Here is a 14,943-nt window from a genome sequence, read left to right as displayed (position 1 = left end):
TAAAAATTTTGAACATTATAGTAAGGTGTATTCTAGTAATTGTGAATTGCATTTTTAATGTAATTTCAAATAACTTAATAGATCCGGACAAAAAAAAAAAAAAAAAAAAAAAAAAACATTTTATTAACCCATATCCAGATTTCTCCTTTTAGTGGAGAAATGTCTCTTTATGTTACGACTCGAAATAAAAGTGTTCCTATACACCTGTAAAAAGGCGAAATGGATGGTATAGTATGTCCTAGAAGATAAATTTGTATTTTTACATACAACTCCAATTCCAAAAAAGTTGGGACAGTAGAAAAATACTAATAAAAACAAAAATGAGTGATTTGTAAATTAGATTCACCCTTTGCTATATTGAAAGCACTACAACTACACATTATATGATGTATTACCTTGTGAATTTAATTGTTTTTTGAAAATGTACAGTCATTTCAAATCAGATGATTGCAACATGCTCCAAAAAAGTTGAGACGGGCAATTTAAGATTAATAACAATTTGACGAGTTGAAATAACACAGCAATGTGAATCAGGAGATGTTAAACAGGTGAGGCACTTGTGTCATAATGGAGCCTCCAAAAACAGCCTAGTACTTCAAGAGCAAGGATCATTCAAGACTTGTCAATTTGCCAAGAGATGCTTCATCAAATAATCTGGCACTTTGAGAACAATGTTCCCCAAAGACAAATTGGAAGGATATTGGGCATTTCACCCCCTACATTGCATAATATAGTTAAAAGATTCAAGGGATATGGTAAAATCTCGGTGTGTAAAGGGCAAGACGAAAACCACTTCTGAATCCGCATGATCTCTGATCCATCAGACATCACTGTCTTAAAAAGCGGCATTCATCTGTAATGAATATCAGGAACATGGGTTTGGGATAACTTTAGTAAACCTTTGTTAGTCAACACCGCTTGCCGCTGCATCCACAGATGCAAGTTAAGACTTTACTATGCAAAGCAGAAGCCGTACATCAACACTGTCCAGAAGCGCTGCCGACTTCTCTGATTTCGGTCTCATCTTAGATGGAAAGTAGGACAGTGGAACTGTGTTTTTCGGTCTGAAGTCCACATTTCAAAAAGTTTTTGAAAAACACAGCCGTCGTGTTATCCGGGGCAAAGAGGAAAAGGGCCATCCAAGCTGTTGGACGTTAGTAGCTAGTGTCAGGTCCAAAAGCCAGTGTTTGTATGGGTCAGGGGTGTGTCAGTGCCCATGGCATGGGTAACTCGCACATCTGTGAGAACACCATGAATGCAGACAGATATGTAAAAATTTTGGAGCAGCATATACTGCCATCCAGCACCGTATTTTCCAGGGACGTCCCTGCATTTTCCAGCAGGACAACTTCAAACCACATACTGCCCAGATTTCAAGTGCATGGCTGTGAAAGCAGAGAGTGTGGGTGCTAGATTGGCCTACCTGCAGTCCTGACCATCTCCAATTGAGAATGTGTGGTGCATGAAGCGCATTAGATGGCAACGAAGACCCCGTACAATTGTGCAGCTAAAGACCTATATAATGGATGAATGGTAGGAAATTCCACTTTCTAAATGTAACAAACTTGTGTCTTCAGTGCCCACACTATCCCCTTCTAAGTGTTATTAGAAGAAATGGTGATGTTTCACAGTGGTAAACACTCCACTGTCTTAAACTTTTTTAGAGTGTGTTGCAATCATCTGATTTGAAATTACTGTAAAACATCATATAATGTGTAGTTGTAGTGCTTTCAATATAGCAAATGGTGAATATAATTTACAAATCACTCTTTTTTTTTTGTTTTTATTAGCATTCTTCATACTGTCCCAACTTTTTCAGAATTGGGGTTGTAAAATAATTTACAACACTGGTTAAAGTACATCAAATCTTATTTAATAAAAGTTCATGGATGTGGAACAGTAAGAAAACAATTTCAAATAGTTAATCTCTTTTTCATAAACAAATATTAATATTAATGAGGCAATGATTAGTCACACAGCACAATACAAACACCAGGGAACTGGACATTAGGCACTTATTTATAGAGGTTCACAAGTTAGGTATTATTTTACAATGTCAAACCAGACATCAATGCATTCACATCAATGCATTTACAACAAGACGCAGAGCTTCAGTCTGATCTACTCCAACACACTACTCAAAATTCTTTTGGAATCTTTTGTGGCACATTTGAACGATTCGTTTTTTTTTTCTTTTAGAAATTAGGGAGAGAACAGGAAGGATTAGCCACCACAACTATGGTAGAGTATCCAGTGACCACCAGACAAATAAATATGCCACAAAACAATAAATAAACCAATAAAAGCATAAATAGCTTAACATTTGTGGAAGAAAGTGCCACACGGAGGGCAGGAGGTTAGCTGTTGTTCGGCAGGTACAGGCTCAGACTCTGTGGCGTAGAGGGTCAGACAGTGGTGGGGATGGCGGAGGAGGAGGGAAAGATATCAGGGGGTCCAGAGGCTCATCTGTGGGGAGGACCAGGCGAGTGCCTCCAAACGCAAGCTCCTGGTCGAGAGGATCGTCTGAGGTTCCTGCTAGTGAGTAGAGACCAGTCTGGGTTGTGGAGGTGGTGGGCCTGCCATAGGCATCCGTGCTGACCGTCATGTCACCATACATCAAACCACCTCCATCATTCAAAATCAGCTCTGTGTCCTCGTCATGCAGCTGACCTGACTGAGGAGAAAAAGATCATTCATGATTTAAATATGTTCAGTGCATTTCTGGCTGGATTAACCATCATATATGGGTGTTTCTGCAACTTCTTTAACACCTTAAACTTTGGTGCATTTTTGGGCTCAAATGTATACTCAAATATACTCAAATGTATATTTTTTTTGGGGGGGGGGGTTTCCCCTTTTTCACCCAATTTGGAATGCCCAATTCCCAGTGCTTTTAAGTCCTCGTGATCGTGTAGTAATTCACCTCAATCTGGGTGGCGGAGGACGAATCCCAGTTCCATCATGAGACCATCAACCCGCGCATCTTATCACGTGGCTTGTTGAGCGTGTTGCCACGGAGACTGCGCTCAACTCACCACGCGCCTCACTGAGAACAAACCCTAGCAACCGGGCCAATTTGGTTGCTTAGGAGACCTGGCTGGAGTCACTTAGCACGCCCTGGGATTCAAACTAGCGAACTAGCAAACTCCAGGGGTGGTAGCCAGTGTCTTTTCCCACTGAGCTACCCAGGCCCCACACTAAAATTTAAATGCTCACCATTCACACATACTGTGAACTAACTGCAAACAATTGGTCTCATTTTTCAGAAATCCACCCAAAAAAAAAAGACTTCAAATTTTCATTAATAAAAATGTGTTTATAATCTTAAAATAAACAGTTTAAAAAAAATAAAAAATCTTGTAATTTTGGTTCTGTTCACTGTACCTCACTTTGAAAAGTCTTATTTCATTCCACTAGATAGTAGCAAGCAATATAATTTTATTTTTTCTCTATAATAGGGGTGTCCAAAGTCCGGCCCGTGGGCCATCTGCGGCCCTCCGACTGCTCCGATGCGGAAACAGAACAGAATTAGGCCCGCTATGGAGAAATTATATGACATTCATATTCTGGACACTGGATGTCGCTATCATGTGCAGCCACTATTCACAGTGCATTGTCTCCGCTAGTGCGTTCTGTGCTGTCATCACCAGCTTCATCCACTGGCAGAGTTCAACAGGAGTTTGGAATATTCCTTATTTCCAAGGATGAAGCGCCCCGCAGAAAGAATGATGCATTTATTAAAGGACTGACATCAGGTTATATACTTTACTCATGTACTTGTTCTTGTTAAAATGTCCCGATACTTTAGATCATACAACTGAGTAGAGCTGCTGTTGTGCGAGCGGCTGAGCAGAGTTTATTGAGCGCGCCCAGAGACGTATGAACCGAGCATACTCTTCCAGAACGTCCTCTGTAGCACTGGCAATTATACTGTAATTAATTGGTTCGTTCTGATATTTTGTTGAAACAAGAAAAATTATTCACAGGCTTCCCAGCACCATTTGAGTGAGGACATACTGTAGAAGAGAGCGCTTAAAGCACTTGCACATATGTGTCTGATGCACGCACTCAGCTTGCACATGCACATCTACAAAATAAAATGAAGCATGATAATTTTTATCAAATTAAAATCGTATTTGTAACGCAAGTAACAACAGAACAGAAGTTATAATTGTATAGCTATAAAAAGTAATTCCTTGCATCACTTCATAAAGTGATCAAATGTAATCTGATTCTGACTACTGTGATGGATCACACCCAACACTCTAGCAGATCTATGTGTTCTTTGCAGTGCCACTGAATGGACGTCAATAAGATAAAAATGTGAATGAGTATAGTATTTTGTATAAAACGCATCACTGCTCCATTATAAGAGTTCTTTGTGAGTGAAATAGCCTATACTTTATTTACATGTAGGGCCTACACAAGCATACCATAGAACACAAATTATGATTAAAGCTTGCATAATATTAAGCGTACAATTTAAAGATTATGCATAGTGGCAATCTAGTAGCTTCTAGACATTTTTTTAATTATTACAGCGATGCGGCCCGCAGCACAGTATTTTTTTCTGGATTTGGCCCCCAACCGAAAAAGTTTGGACACCCCCGCTCTATTACATTCCATCACAATATACAGATCTGAAACGTAGGTGGCACTTTTTTATTTTAGCCCTCACAGATGTGCTCGTCCATAGCCTAATTTTCAGTTCATGCACCACCCTTCTTATTTCACAGAATAGCTCGGCCTCTGAGTGGACTAGAAGCTCAATCTTCAAATCCCCTTTGTGATGATACATAATACAGATAATATACATATCTTCTGATAATTTGTTTTGCATGCATTTCCTGCTGGATAGCATATTTTGTTCTGGACATCTAAGATATAACATTGGATTATTTACACAAACAAGCTCACAGACAAGTAAAAAATGGCTCATTGTTTAGGAAACTGCCTAAGGTAAAAGCAGATATAATGTTTTTAGCTATTCGGGGCTTACAGCAGCAGTGAACGGCGCATTAAAAGAGACGATTGTGTTTGACTTACAGATATCATGTTACACTTTGTGATTCTTTTAAAAATCTTTCAAACTGTGGTATTAGGGCAACAAAATTAACTGTACAGTCACATTCCTGAGAGCTTTCATTTGATATATGACTTGTCCATTTAGGTGCTATGTGAAAGACTATTATATTCATATTAATATTTCTACCCCATTACCTCTAGGGGGCGCTAATTTGACGAGAATGTTTTTAGCCCTTATTTTGTTATTATATGTTCAAAAATGCAGAAGTTCAGATTCTAAGCTTTCAAATGTGCTCATGTGCCTGACTTTTTATAAGGGGACTTTAACATTTTAAGTTTAAACATTTCCGCAATATAGCGCCCCCCCTTTGTACCTGCCGGCAGGTCCATAGAGTTTGAATTTCTTGGAAATTAAAGTCTTGTTAAAACATTTTTTCACTCTCACTATTTTTTGTTGTTGTTGTTGTCTCCTAACAATGTCCAAAAGTGTATGTACTGTACATGCATCAGAGGATTTATGTCAGTTTTCTTCGAAAAAGCACCACAGTGTCACATCTCAAATTCTGTTTTGTGTTTAATAGAATTCTGCTGTGGAAATTACATTTTAACTTAAATTAAATGCCTGGCTTCTGAGTTTGTCTACTTAAGGATAATTTTATTGTATCATAAATACGCACAATGAAATAATATTTTTCAAAATTTTTGCATAATTTGGCAAAACTGCATCTTGAATGGAAATGATGTCCAATAAAAATATGGAAATCATTTTCACACTATAAATACTGAAATGGTTTGTTTATTTCACTGTGTTTAGATTATCAGCATTTTAAACATATAATTTACATTTTTATAATAGATTGACATAGTTTAATACTGAAAGTCTGGGTCTGAGACAAGGCTTAAACAGTCAAATCTGCACATAAAAGGCATTTTTACCAAATTGTACCAAAAGTACACAAATTAAAGATTTATCTTGATTGTTTTGTATCTGTTATTTTTTAATAAAAATCAAACCCTGGAACATGAAGTTGCCCAAAGAGGAAGAAACACTCATATAACCATTAAACTTATAACTATTATAATCACGTGTCCATATGACTTTGTACATATAACTTTACTATGCTGTAGAAGTAGTTACAACTATTTTAACAATAATGCCTGATACTAACCTTTATTATTTGGATTGTAAAATGCATAGATCTGACAATGAAAATTGAAAGCATCAATTTCAAAATGTATAACTCAATAAACCCCAATGAATTATGCATCTATCTGAATTTAATCATACAAGGAGCAAATATAAAAATATAAGACAATTCATATGTCAATTTAAACCAGCTATTCTGATAATCTATCAACAAATAATGTATTACTGTGTGTGTGTTGATGAAATACCTCATAGGCCTGTGAGCTGGTCAGACAGCGTGCTATTGGACCACAGCAGGCTGGCAGAGTGGTAGTGAGTGGAGGCCCACTGTGAGTGAGGAAGGGTTTCAAATAACTGAACCAGTTTGTTAAGGAACATTATTTAATCACAACTAATTTTGCAGCTGATTTAGAATAATTTGTCAGGTTTGTCAAATAAAAAAAAAGAAAAAAGAAGCTAAAATGTGGTTTTCCAGAATGCTAGCTGATCCATGTTGGAAATCAAAGCCTTGTGTAATTTGTACAGCTGATCATGTGCGCCCTCTGCTGTTTAACATTTAGTAGACATTGAGAAATTAGAAATATTTTGGTTGTCTAAGATTAAATAAAATTAACAGGCCAACAAGCATTCTGATTTGCAAATAAATAAAAATAATATTTAAAGGGAAAACAAATGTGACAGTGACACAGCTAGGCAGAATGAATGAAGGATACTTGTGGTCAAATGTGTACCACAGTCTGAATGGCCAGGCACTTTCATGCTTGGTGCTTCTGTGTGCCATTCCATCCGGTCCTGTGACCTAAATGAGTAAAGGAAAAAAAAAAAGAAAAATAAAGTCAGTTCATGTAGTGTAGATGTCTGTTATGCTTAAGATGTAGCATTATGCTTAAGATTTGTATACAAAATATTTGGTAAATTAAATATTAGCTGCTGTAAACACAGTTGGCATGATTAGTACTTACTGCATTCTCTTGATCTGTGTCCACTTCCACTCTGTTGACATAAAATTATATAACATAATTTGTATACAAGGAATGATTTAATCTTTTAGGTGTGAATCAATACTCAACAATTACTGATCATGGCAGAGCTCACCGGATCTGCATGAGTGACAGCATGGGGGTGGTCCCGCCTCCACACACCCACACAGTGGAGAAAACGATGAGAAGAGTGGTGGAGAACATCATCTGCCTGGCATATGTCGCAGTGTCCCTGATTGAGAGGGCAAAGGTCATGGCTCCTCGAAGCCCTATGAGGTCAGAATGACATAAATGACAGGAAACGTAACGTTCTGTGTAGGTTAGAGATCTAGTATGCAGAATTTTGCTGATTTGAATTGTAATGTATATGTACAGTATATAGGATACATAAATAACGCATAAATATATTTTGTATTAATATCAAGATTTTAAGTAAAAATGTATTAATGTATATGGCAAAGTGTATATTTTAGATGCTATAAGTGGTTATTTATATATTTTTTAAGTTCTTCGCCATTCTTAATCAACAGAATCATTTTAAATGGTTATGTGGTGTGACAAATAAATTTTTTAAAGTACAAATATTGCATAAAGTCTTTCAAAAAATATGAGGATTGACAAAATTGGATTGGCCCGGATTGTAATCAGTAAAAACATCACACTGATCAAATAGCCATGTGTCATATGTTGTTGGAAAGCTCTCAAAGAGTAGAATACAACTAGCCTATTTGTTTTACTCAGACAAAAAAAAATTGTAAGTAATAGCTAAGTACATGTCTTTGACATACATGTTACATGTAAACAAATGTTGGACATAACATATCACATACCATTACTTAGAAGAGGGGATTCCAGTTACAACGAGCCCACACACAATGTAATTGGATGAAAAGATCATTAGATAAACCACACGAGGCACAATGTGCACACAGCACATAAAGTGCTATCTGGCTAAAAACACTTTCCTTGATCAGATGACTTCATTTGAAATGATGTAGTATATTGTCCAGCATCATGGAACACTAAACCAATCGTATTAAGATTCAGACTTCTTCAACCAGAGGTGGAAGTCATCCAAATATGGGCAGAGAGGATCATTCACTCTAATTACATATGGCCACCAGAAGATGGTGCCAAGTACATGACACAGACTCAATGATGGCTCAAAGAGGCACAGAATGGAACTGAATGAGATCTCATTACTCATGTCTGCATGCTTTGGAGAAAGAGCATAACTTTCATTGTTGTATTTGCATGTGTAATTAGTTCTTATGTACAATTATTATGTTTTATTTGTTTGAAGGTGCTTTTGGACACTAGGAGACGTTTTTGGACACTAGGATAAATTATTTTTGTAATGCTATAATTTTTTATTGCTTTGTTGTATCAACACAAAATGTACTCAATTACAGGCAACATGATTGGTAACAAATCAAAAGCAGTGTTTCGGAGCTACCTTATTGACACCCTGAGATTTATAATGTCAAATCAGAAAAATAAGAAAAAAAGTGAATTTATGGCTAAAGTTTTTTTGGTGTGTGATTTTTTTGTTTTTGTTTTTTTTGTTTTTGTTTTTTGGTAAAAAAATACACCTTTAATTTTGAGCATGCCACTGAAACAGGAAATCTTTAAAAACACATTCAAAGTTTAAAGGTTTAAATGAATACAAATTTGCTATGTCAGGAGGTAAGGATACTTTTTAAGTGTCTCTGGTCTCTGTAGGTATATATGTACCTGAAAACATCATGACATGTTGGAAATTGGATGCGATTTTGTTCTTGCGGCCCAGGTTTATCAGGAAAGACAAGGGGTAGATATTAGCTGCCCTTCCAATAAATATGGCGAGCTAAAACGAAAACCATAGTCAAGGAGGATCATTAGTGAATGTTTTGTCTATACACAATTCATGGGTACAGCACACACATACACATGCATGTCCCCTCAAACTTACACACATCCAGAGACAGAAAATACTTCAAAAGGATACAAAAGCACCTATAATGAAAAAGGGATTAAAGACATGGTGCTGGAAGGAGAAAAGTGTCAAGCCCATGTATGAAAAGATGAAGTTTTCAGCCAGGAAATTCAGCAGCTCAAACAACTGTAGAGGAAAAACAGAACAGTATACAAATCATGACACACAGACAATTCTTCAACTATGAGATGTTCCAAGCAAATATAAACGATAGACAATGGGAGATTATTTCATATCAATTTTAAGTGTTTGGTAGAATACCACTGAAATGTAATCTTGTACTGATTACAATATACATGACTAAAATTGTAAACAGTATCATTATCTTTCAGATTACCTAAAAAGTGTAATATAATCAGATTACTTCTGGATTTCTATTAATCTAACTGTTATGCATTTGGTGTCACGATCTTAGAATCATAGTTGTGGAATAATATTGTACCAAAACAAGAATATATATTCCATTATATAATTTATTTATAAACAACCTAATCCAGATTACATGTGGTCACATCTGAAACGTCTTGCTGCAGTTCCGTTAAAATGACTACCTATAACCCAACAATAATAAATTAATGTAATCAATATGTAATCCAGGAAAAAAACATCTGTAATCTAATTGTAAGCACTTAGTTTTTGTAATCATATTACATAATCCAGATTATACTGTATGTATTCTTTTGCTATCCAACACTGTACATTATATTATTATCATATGTTGTTGTTTGTTACCTGTTTGGTTCTGCACTTAGATTCAGCAGAAAGGTTGTTGTATGTATAGTGAGCCTGAGTAATGCCACAGAAGAGCACAGCCACCACACCTAAACATACACACACACATACACGCAAAGAAAGCAAAAGGTCAGAGCAGATGGTATAAATTAAATAGCGACGAATTATAATACAGCAATATAGTCACTTGTGTTAGATGAAAGTTATAAGCAGACCAACAGTATAAATGTTTCCATGATGTAATGCACAGCATGTTTCTAAACAGAAATTTATGTCATAGTGTTGCCATAGTTACCAGTGAAGCCACAGGCCTCAGCCAATAGGAAAGTACTCCAGGACATGAGGAAGAACAGGGCTGTTTCCAGCAAGGGAAAATCTCTAAGTTTGGTGAACTTTGTGACCTGAATAACAGCACACATTAACAGATCTTACTACCTTAAAGTTATAGACAATTTCACAACTTTGTTGCGATGATGATGTACCCTAAAACCCTAAAATGACTGTAAAATTACGATTTAAACAACTTTACCGCTTAAATAATACATGTGTTTTGACAGAAGTAATGTAAGTGCTTTTATAAAATTATAAGCTTCACATTTCTGTCTTTAAACCCTCCAAAAATTGGCCCCATTCACTTCCATTGTAAGTGTCTCACTGTAACCTTGATCTTTGCTATTTTTAAAGAAAAGGAGGGATGAGTCGAAGTTATTTTTTGTGATACCACAAATAAGCTTAACCTTTAATCAAGCTTAACTTGTAATGAACCTGGAATATTGCTTTAACGTAAAAATTAAAAGTAAAACATAAAGAGACCAGAGCTGTCATGACTCCAGTCGCAGCCCCCATCGCAAAAGACCCACTGAAAACCCCCAGAAAGACACCCAGGCACTTGAGCAAGGCACTGCCATCAAACGTGTGACGATTGTCTCCCTCGGGCTGGTATGCCACTATAGACCTATAAACAGTAGAGAAAAGAGCCCATACTGAAATCAGACATTTCATGAAGGACTGGAAATGCTTACATGCATAATCTTGTAATAAAAGATCACACATAAACACTCAATTTAAGCTCAGTCAATTAAAATTAAATAGTGATTAACCTATATCTGTGTAATCTGGAGTAATGTATTGTATCAAAGAAACATATCATCTATGACATATTCACAGTGTATGAGATGATCTGAACATGATTCCTCTCTAGTGAGCAATTTTGAAATAACAGGGCATCTATATTCCAGAGGACTTCAAATTTATTTATATGTGTGTGCTTGCAAAAAATGACTCACGATGACAGGACGATGGCCACGGCATCATTGAGAACGCTCTCTCCAAACATCAGTGCATAGAGATCCACATCAACTTTCAGCTCATTGAAAATGGCCAGAACGGTCACTGTGAAATATGTCAAACTGGCACTCATTACCAAATAAATAATCTATAATATATGTAATATTGAGGGCATAGTTTATTAAACCATAAAAGTAACAGTAACAATACCTGGGTCTGTCGCAGATACAATAGCACCAAAAAACAGGCAGTCAGTGAAGAAAAAATCCCCTCCAAGCTGACCAATCAATTTCATAATCACCACGCAGCCATACATCACCAAACTGTATAGATGATATTTGAAGACCAAACACAAGATGAATATCATTTCAAACCAAGTGTTTCTTGTATCCATGAAACAACATCTATTGCTCTAGACTCACCCTGTAACTAAGCATGATGTCATCGTGCCCACAAAGGCATAGGAGAGGATAGAGCCCAAATTTCTGAAAAAATGCCTCTAATATTTAAAATGATTGAAGATATTAGTGTCAAAAATAGGACATCGCAGCTCAGCCACATCAGTCATTGAGGAAATAAGACATCATATCTATTAAAACAAGCCTTTGTGGCATATTTTTAATAAGATATGCATTAGTTTTTAGAAAATCACCATCCTACTCGTTTGAGGCTGTATCCTGCATGAAAGATGATTGGAGGAAGCAAAATGTTGAAGAAAACCTCTGGATCAAAAGTAACCTAGAAGCAGATTTATAGGTATGAGAACAAAATCTTGTGCACAATATTATACAGTGGCAAGAAAAAGTATGTGAACCCTTTGTAATAAGCTGGTTTTTGGCATTAATTGGTCATAAAATGTGATTTCATCTTCATCAAAGTCACGAGTTCAGACAAACACAATGTGCTTAAGCTAACAATACTTCTTGTCTTTACTGAACACATACCATTAAACAATCACAGTGCTGTGGAAAAAGTAAGTGAAACATTAGATTTAATAACTGGTTGATCCACCGGTGCACCATATGTAGTGCTGCGTGTTCTTCCCAAACAATTCAACCTTAGTTTCTTCGGTCCACAAAACAGTTTCCCAGAAGCGTTGTGGAGTGTCAAGGTGGTCTTTAGCAAACTTCAGGAGTGCAGCAAAGTTTTTTGGGAAAGCAGAAGCTTCCTTCATGGTGTCCTGCCATGAACACCATGCCTGTTTAACGATTTGCATATAGTAGACTCATGCACAGAGATGTTAACCATTTCCAATGATTCCTTCAAGTCTTTAGCTGTCACTCTAGAGTTCTTTCTTTTTTATTACCTCACTGAGCATTCTGTGCAAAGCAAACTCAAAATGTTTGAGTGCTTTTTATAAGTCAAAGTAGCTCTAACCCACACCTCCAATCTCGTTTCATTAATCGGATGCCAGGTTTGCCAACTCCTGACTCTAATTATCTTCTGTTGATGTCATTAGCTTAAAGGTTCACATATTTCTTTCCAACCTACACTGTGAATGTTTGAACGATGTATTCAATATGTACAAGAACAATACAAAAATGTGTGCGTTATTAGTTAAAACAGATTGTGTGTACTCATTATTGTAACTTAGATGAAGATCAAACCACATTTTACAGCAAACTGATACATAAATGCAGGTCATTTCAAAATTTCACATATTTTTTCTTGCTTCTGTAGATGGATGTCATTGACTGTTGTGCTGCGTTCGACTGGTTTTTAGACACTGTGTCAGTTTAATAAGAACTTTGTCTCGAGACACCCGCATTCTGTTGTGTCTTTATTTTTTTTTGTGTGTGTAACAATTGTATGGTCTGAACGGCCCATAAGAATGCATGGCTGACAACAGATTATGACGATCATATTTTAGAAGAGGATTATGATCTGTCATCATTACCTTCCTGAGCATCTCTGCATTTGGCACATCATGGCCTTTGCTGTCCCTGACCTCTCCTTTCAGACTGTACTCGTAGAAACGGCCGCTCACGTTCACCAGCAGTGTGGTGGGGCTGCTGTTCACTGCACAACTCAATGTTACATCATTTAAGTCTTGTGGTGAATGCACCCCAAAGCGCAGAATCACACCCACAAACAAGCCTGGAGAAGATAACATGTACATAACACATTATTTCAAAGGAACCGAAGCTCGTTCTTCTGAACTAAGAATACACAGACAAATACTGTTTGCAATTAATGACGGTCATAATATTGATTAATGATGATACAAAATAATCTATGTATCCTATGCAGCTGCATTGCATAATATAATAATTATTGAATTTTCTTGTCATTATCAAACTTGTATGAATAAAACGACATACTTGTTGTTGTTGTTATATATATATATATATATTACATATTAAAAAATAAGTTTCCACCTATACTTATAATTTCAGAGTATCATTAACACGTATAAATTAAGGGCAGACCTGTGTACACATAAACAAAACCCATTGGTTAAGCATTAGTGAGCTCGTGCAGAAGATTGCAGTGAATGTGAACTTGAATTTGTATATGAATATGAGTATGCCTGTTCTCACCATAGATCATAGCCAGACCCGTCTCGTGTAGGAACCTGAAGCGGCGGTGTTTAAAGAGCCATATGGTTAGAATAGTGAGTGTAAGTAACGTGATGAAGATGAGCAGATTGGCACTGTCCTGCCGGTGACTCTCCTCCGCCTTCCTCTCCGTCACCACATTCACCATCTCAGTGTCCTCCGCCAGACAAATGACAGCGAAACACATGAGGCAGAGTAAACGTGGAAGAATAAAAGCCCTCGATACGGAGGACCGTCTTTTGTGAAACCCCATCTCGACTGTAACTGTGAGAGAATGATCTCTGTGGTACAGATGATGATGCGAGTCACGGTGATATATTTCCCTCTACATGTCGCTGTGAAGACAGCAGCAACAACCTTGAGCGAATTTCCCCTGCTTGACCGGAAATCGGTTATTACAAATAAAAGGACCCTCAAACTGAACGGTATGTAGGTTTAAAACAAGCTAAAGGTGCACTCAGTAATTCTAATCCAATACACTTTTTGTCAAATTCTGCAAATATCTCCTCACAGTCTGCTAGCTGCCCGTTTTGTGGGTTGGCTGGAAAAAAAAATCAAGTATTTGTACACAGCCCTGGCTCTGTAATTGGGACAAAAACAAAGTGGATCAGACCGATCCACACAACACTACTCCAGCTAATCAGCAACAGGGGGTGGTTCTTGCACGTGCACAGGATAGGGGTGGGGGCAGAGCGATGGCAAATCTGGCTGATGCGAACTTTCTAAACTCCCAAGGCGGACAAATGGCTGAGAAAGAGACCAAGAGAAAAAGGTCAGACGAATAAAAACTAAAAAAGGAGGAGTATGATATGTCGAGGGCAGAGCTTACAAAGGAGCACTGAAGGGAGGGGTGTGTTTGTTTTGGCAGTTGAGTTCGAATACCAACAGTGTTTCTCAGGAATCGCTGAGTGCACCTTTAAAGCTCATTCGACAGCATTTGTGACTACCAGTATGTATTTCGACTTCTCCCCCCTTTTCTTAAAAAAAGCAAAAATCTAGGTTCCAGTGAGGCACTAACAATGGAAGTGAATGGGGGCCAATTCGTACACGTTAAAATACTTACTGTTTCAAAAGTATAGCCACAAGACATAAACAATATGTGTGTTAACATGATTTTAGTGCGATAAAATCACTTACTTTTAAAGTTAGATACAATTTTACAACTTCATTGTCACGGCGGCGCAATGCTGTAAAACCCTAAACCGACGATTTAAACAGCTTTACAGCTCCAATAATACA

General features: G+C 37.1%; 1 protein-coding gene across 1 annotated transcript; it reads right to left on the bottom strand.

The window, feature by feature from the left end:
* Nucleotides 1–2,003: 2,003 nt before the first annotated feature.
* Nucleotides 2,004–14,228, bottom strand: slc9a6b (solute carrier family 9 member 6b). The gene is made up of 16 exons (XM_051685894.1): nt 13,687–14,228; nt 13,044–13,243; nt 11,807–11,884; nt 11,569–11,645; nt 11,357–11,469; nt 11,146–11,251; nt 10,673–10,814; nt 10,155–10,260; nt 9,860–9,948; nt 9,140–9,253; nt 8,887–8,998; nt 7,268–7,421; nt 7,135–7,165; nt 6,886–6,971; nt 6,421–6,526; nt 2,004–2,674 (listed from the first exon to the last, which is right to left on the bottom strand). Exons 1-16 carry the CDS (start codon nt 13,955–13,957, stop codon nt 2,384–2,386), a joined length of 2,076 nt encoding a protein of 691 aa, XP_051541854.1. The 5' UTR covers nt 13,958–14,228; the 3' UTR covers nt 2,004–2,383.
* Between the last annotated feature and the right edge of the window lie 715 nt (nt 14,229–14,943).

Source organism: Myxocyprinus asiaticus, chromosome 43, assembly GCF_019703515.2.
Source record: "Myxocyprinus asiaticus isolate MX2 ecotype Aquarium Trade chromosome 43, UBuf_Myxa_2, whole genome shotgun sequence".
Lineage (NCBI taxonomy): Eukaryota > Metazoa > Chordata > Actinopteri > Cypriniformes > Catostomidae > Myxocyprinus > Myxocyprinus asiaticus.
The sequence above is the reverse complement of the archived record's forward strand: the minus strand, read 5'-3'. Positions and strand labels throughout refer to the sequence as shown.

Excerpts from the sequence above, each read along its gene's own strand:
- slc9a6b (XM_051685894.1), bottom strand. The coding sequence starts at position 13,957 with ATGGGGTTTCACAAAAGACGGTCCTCCGTATCGAGGGCTTTTATTCTT. Across the intron at positions 10,261-10,672 it reads CTGGAGTCATGACAGCTCTG|GTCACAAAGTTCACCAAACT; the intron begins GTCTCTTTATGT and ends GCTGTTATTCAG. Across the intron at positions 7,166-7,267 it reads CTGTCACTCATGCAGATCCG|AGTGGAAGTGGACACAGATC; the intron begins GTGAGCTCTGCC and ends TTATGTCAACAG.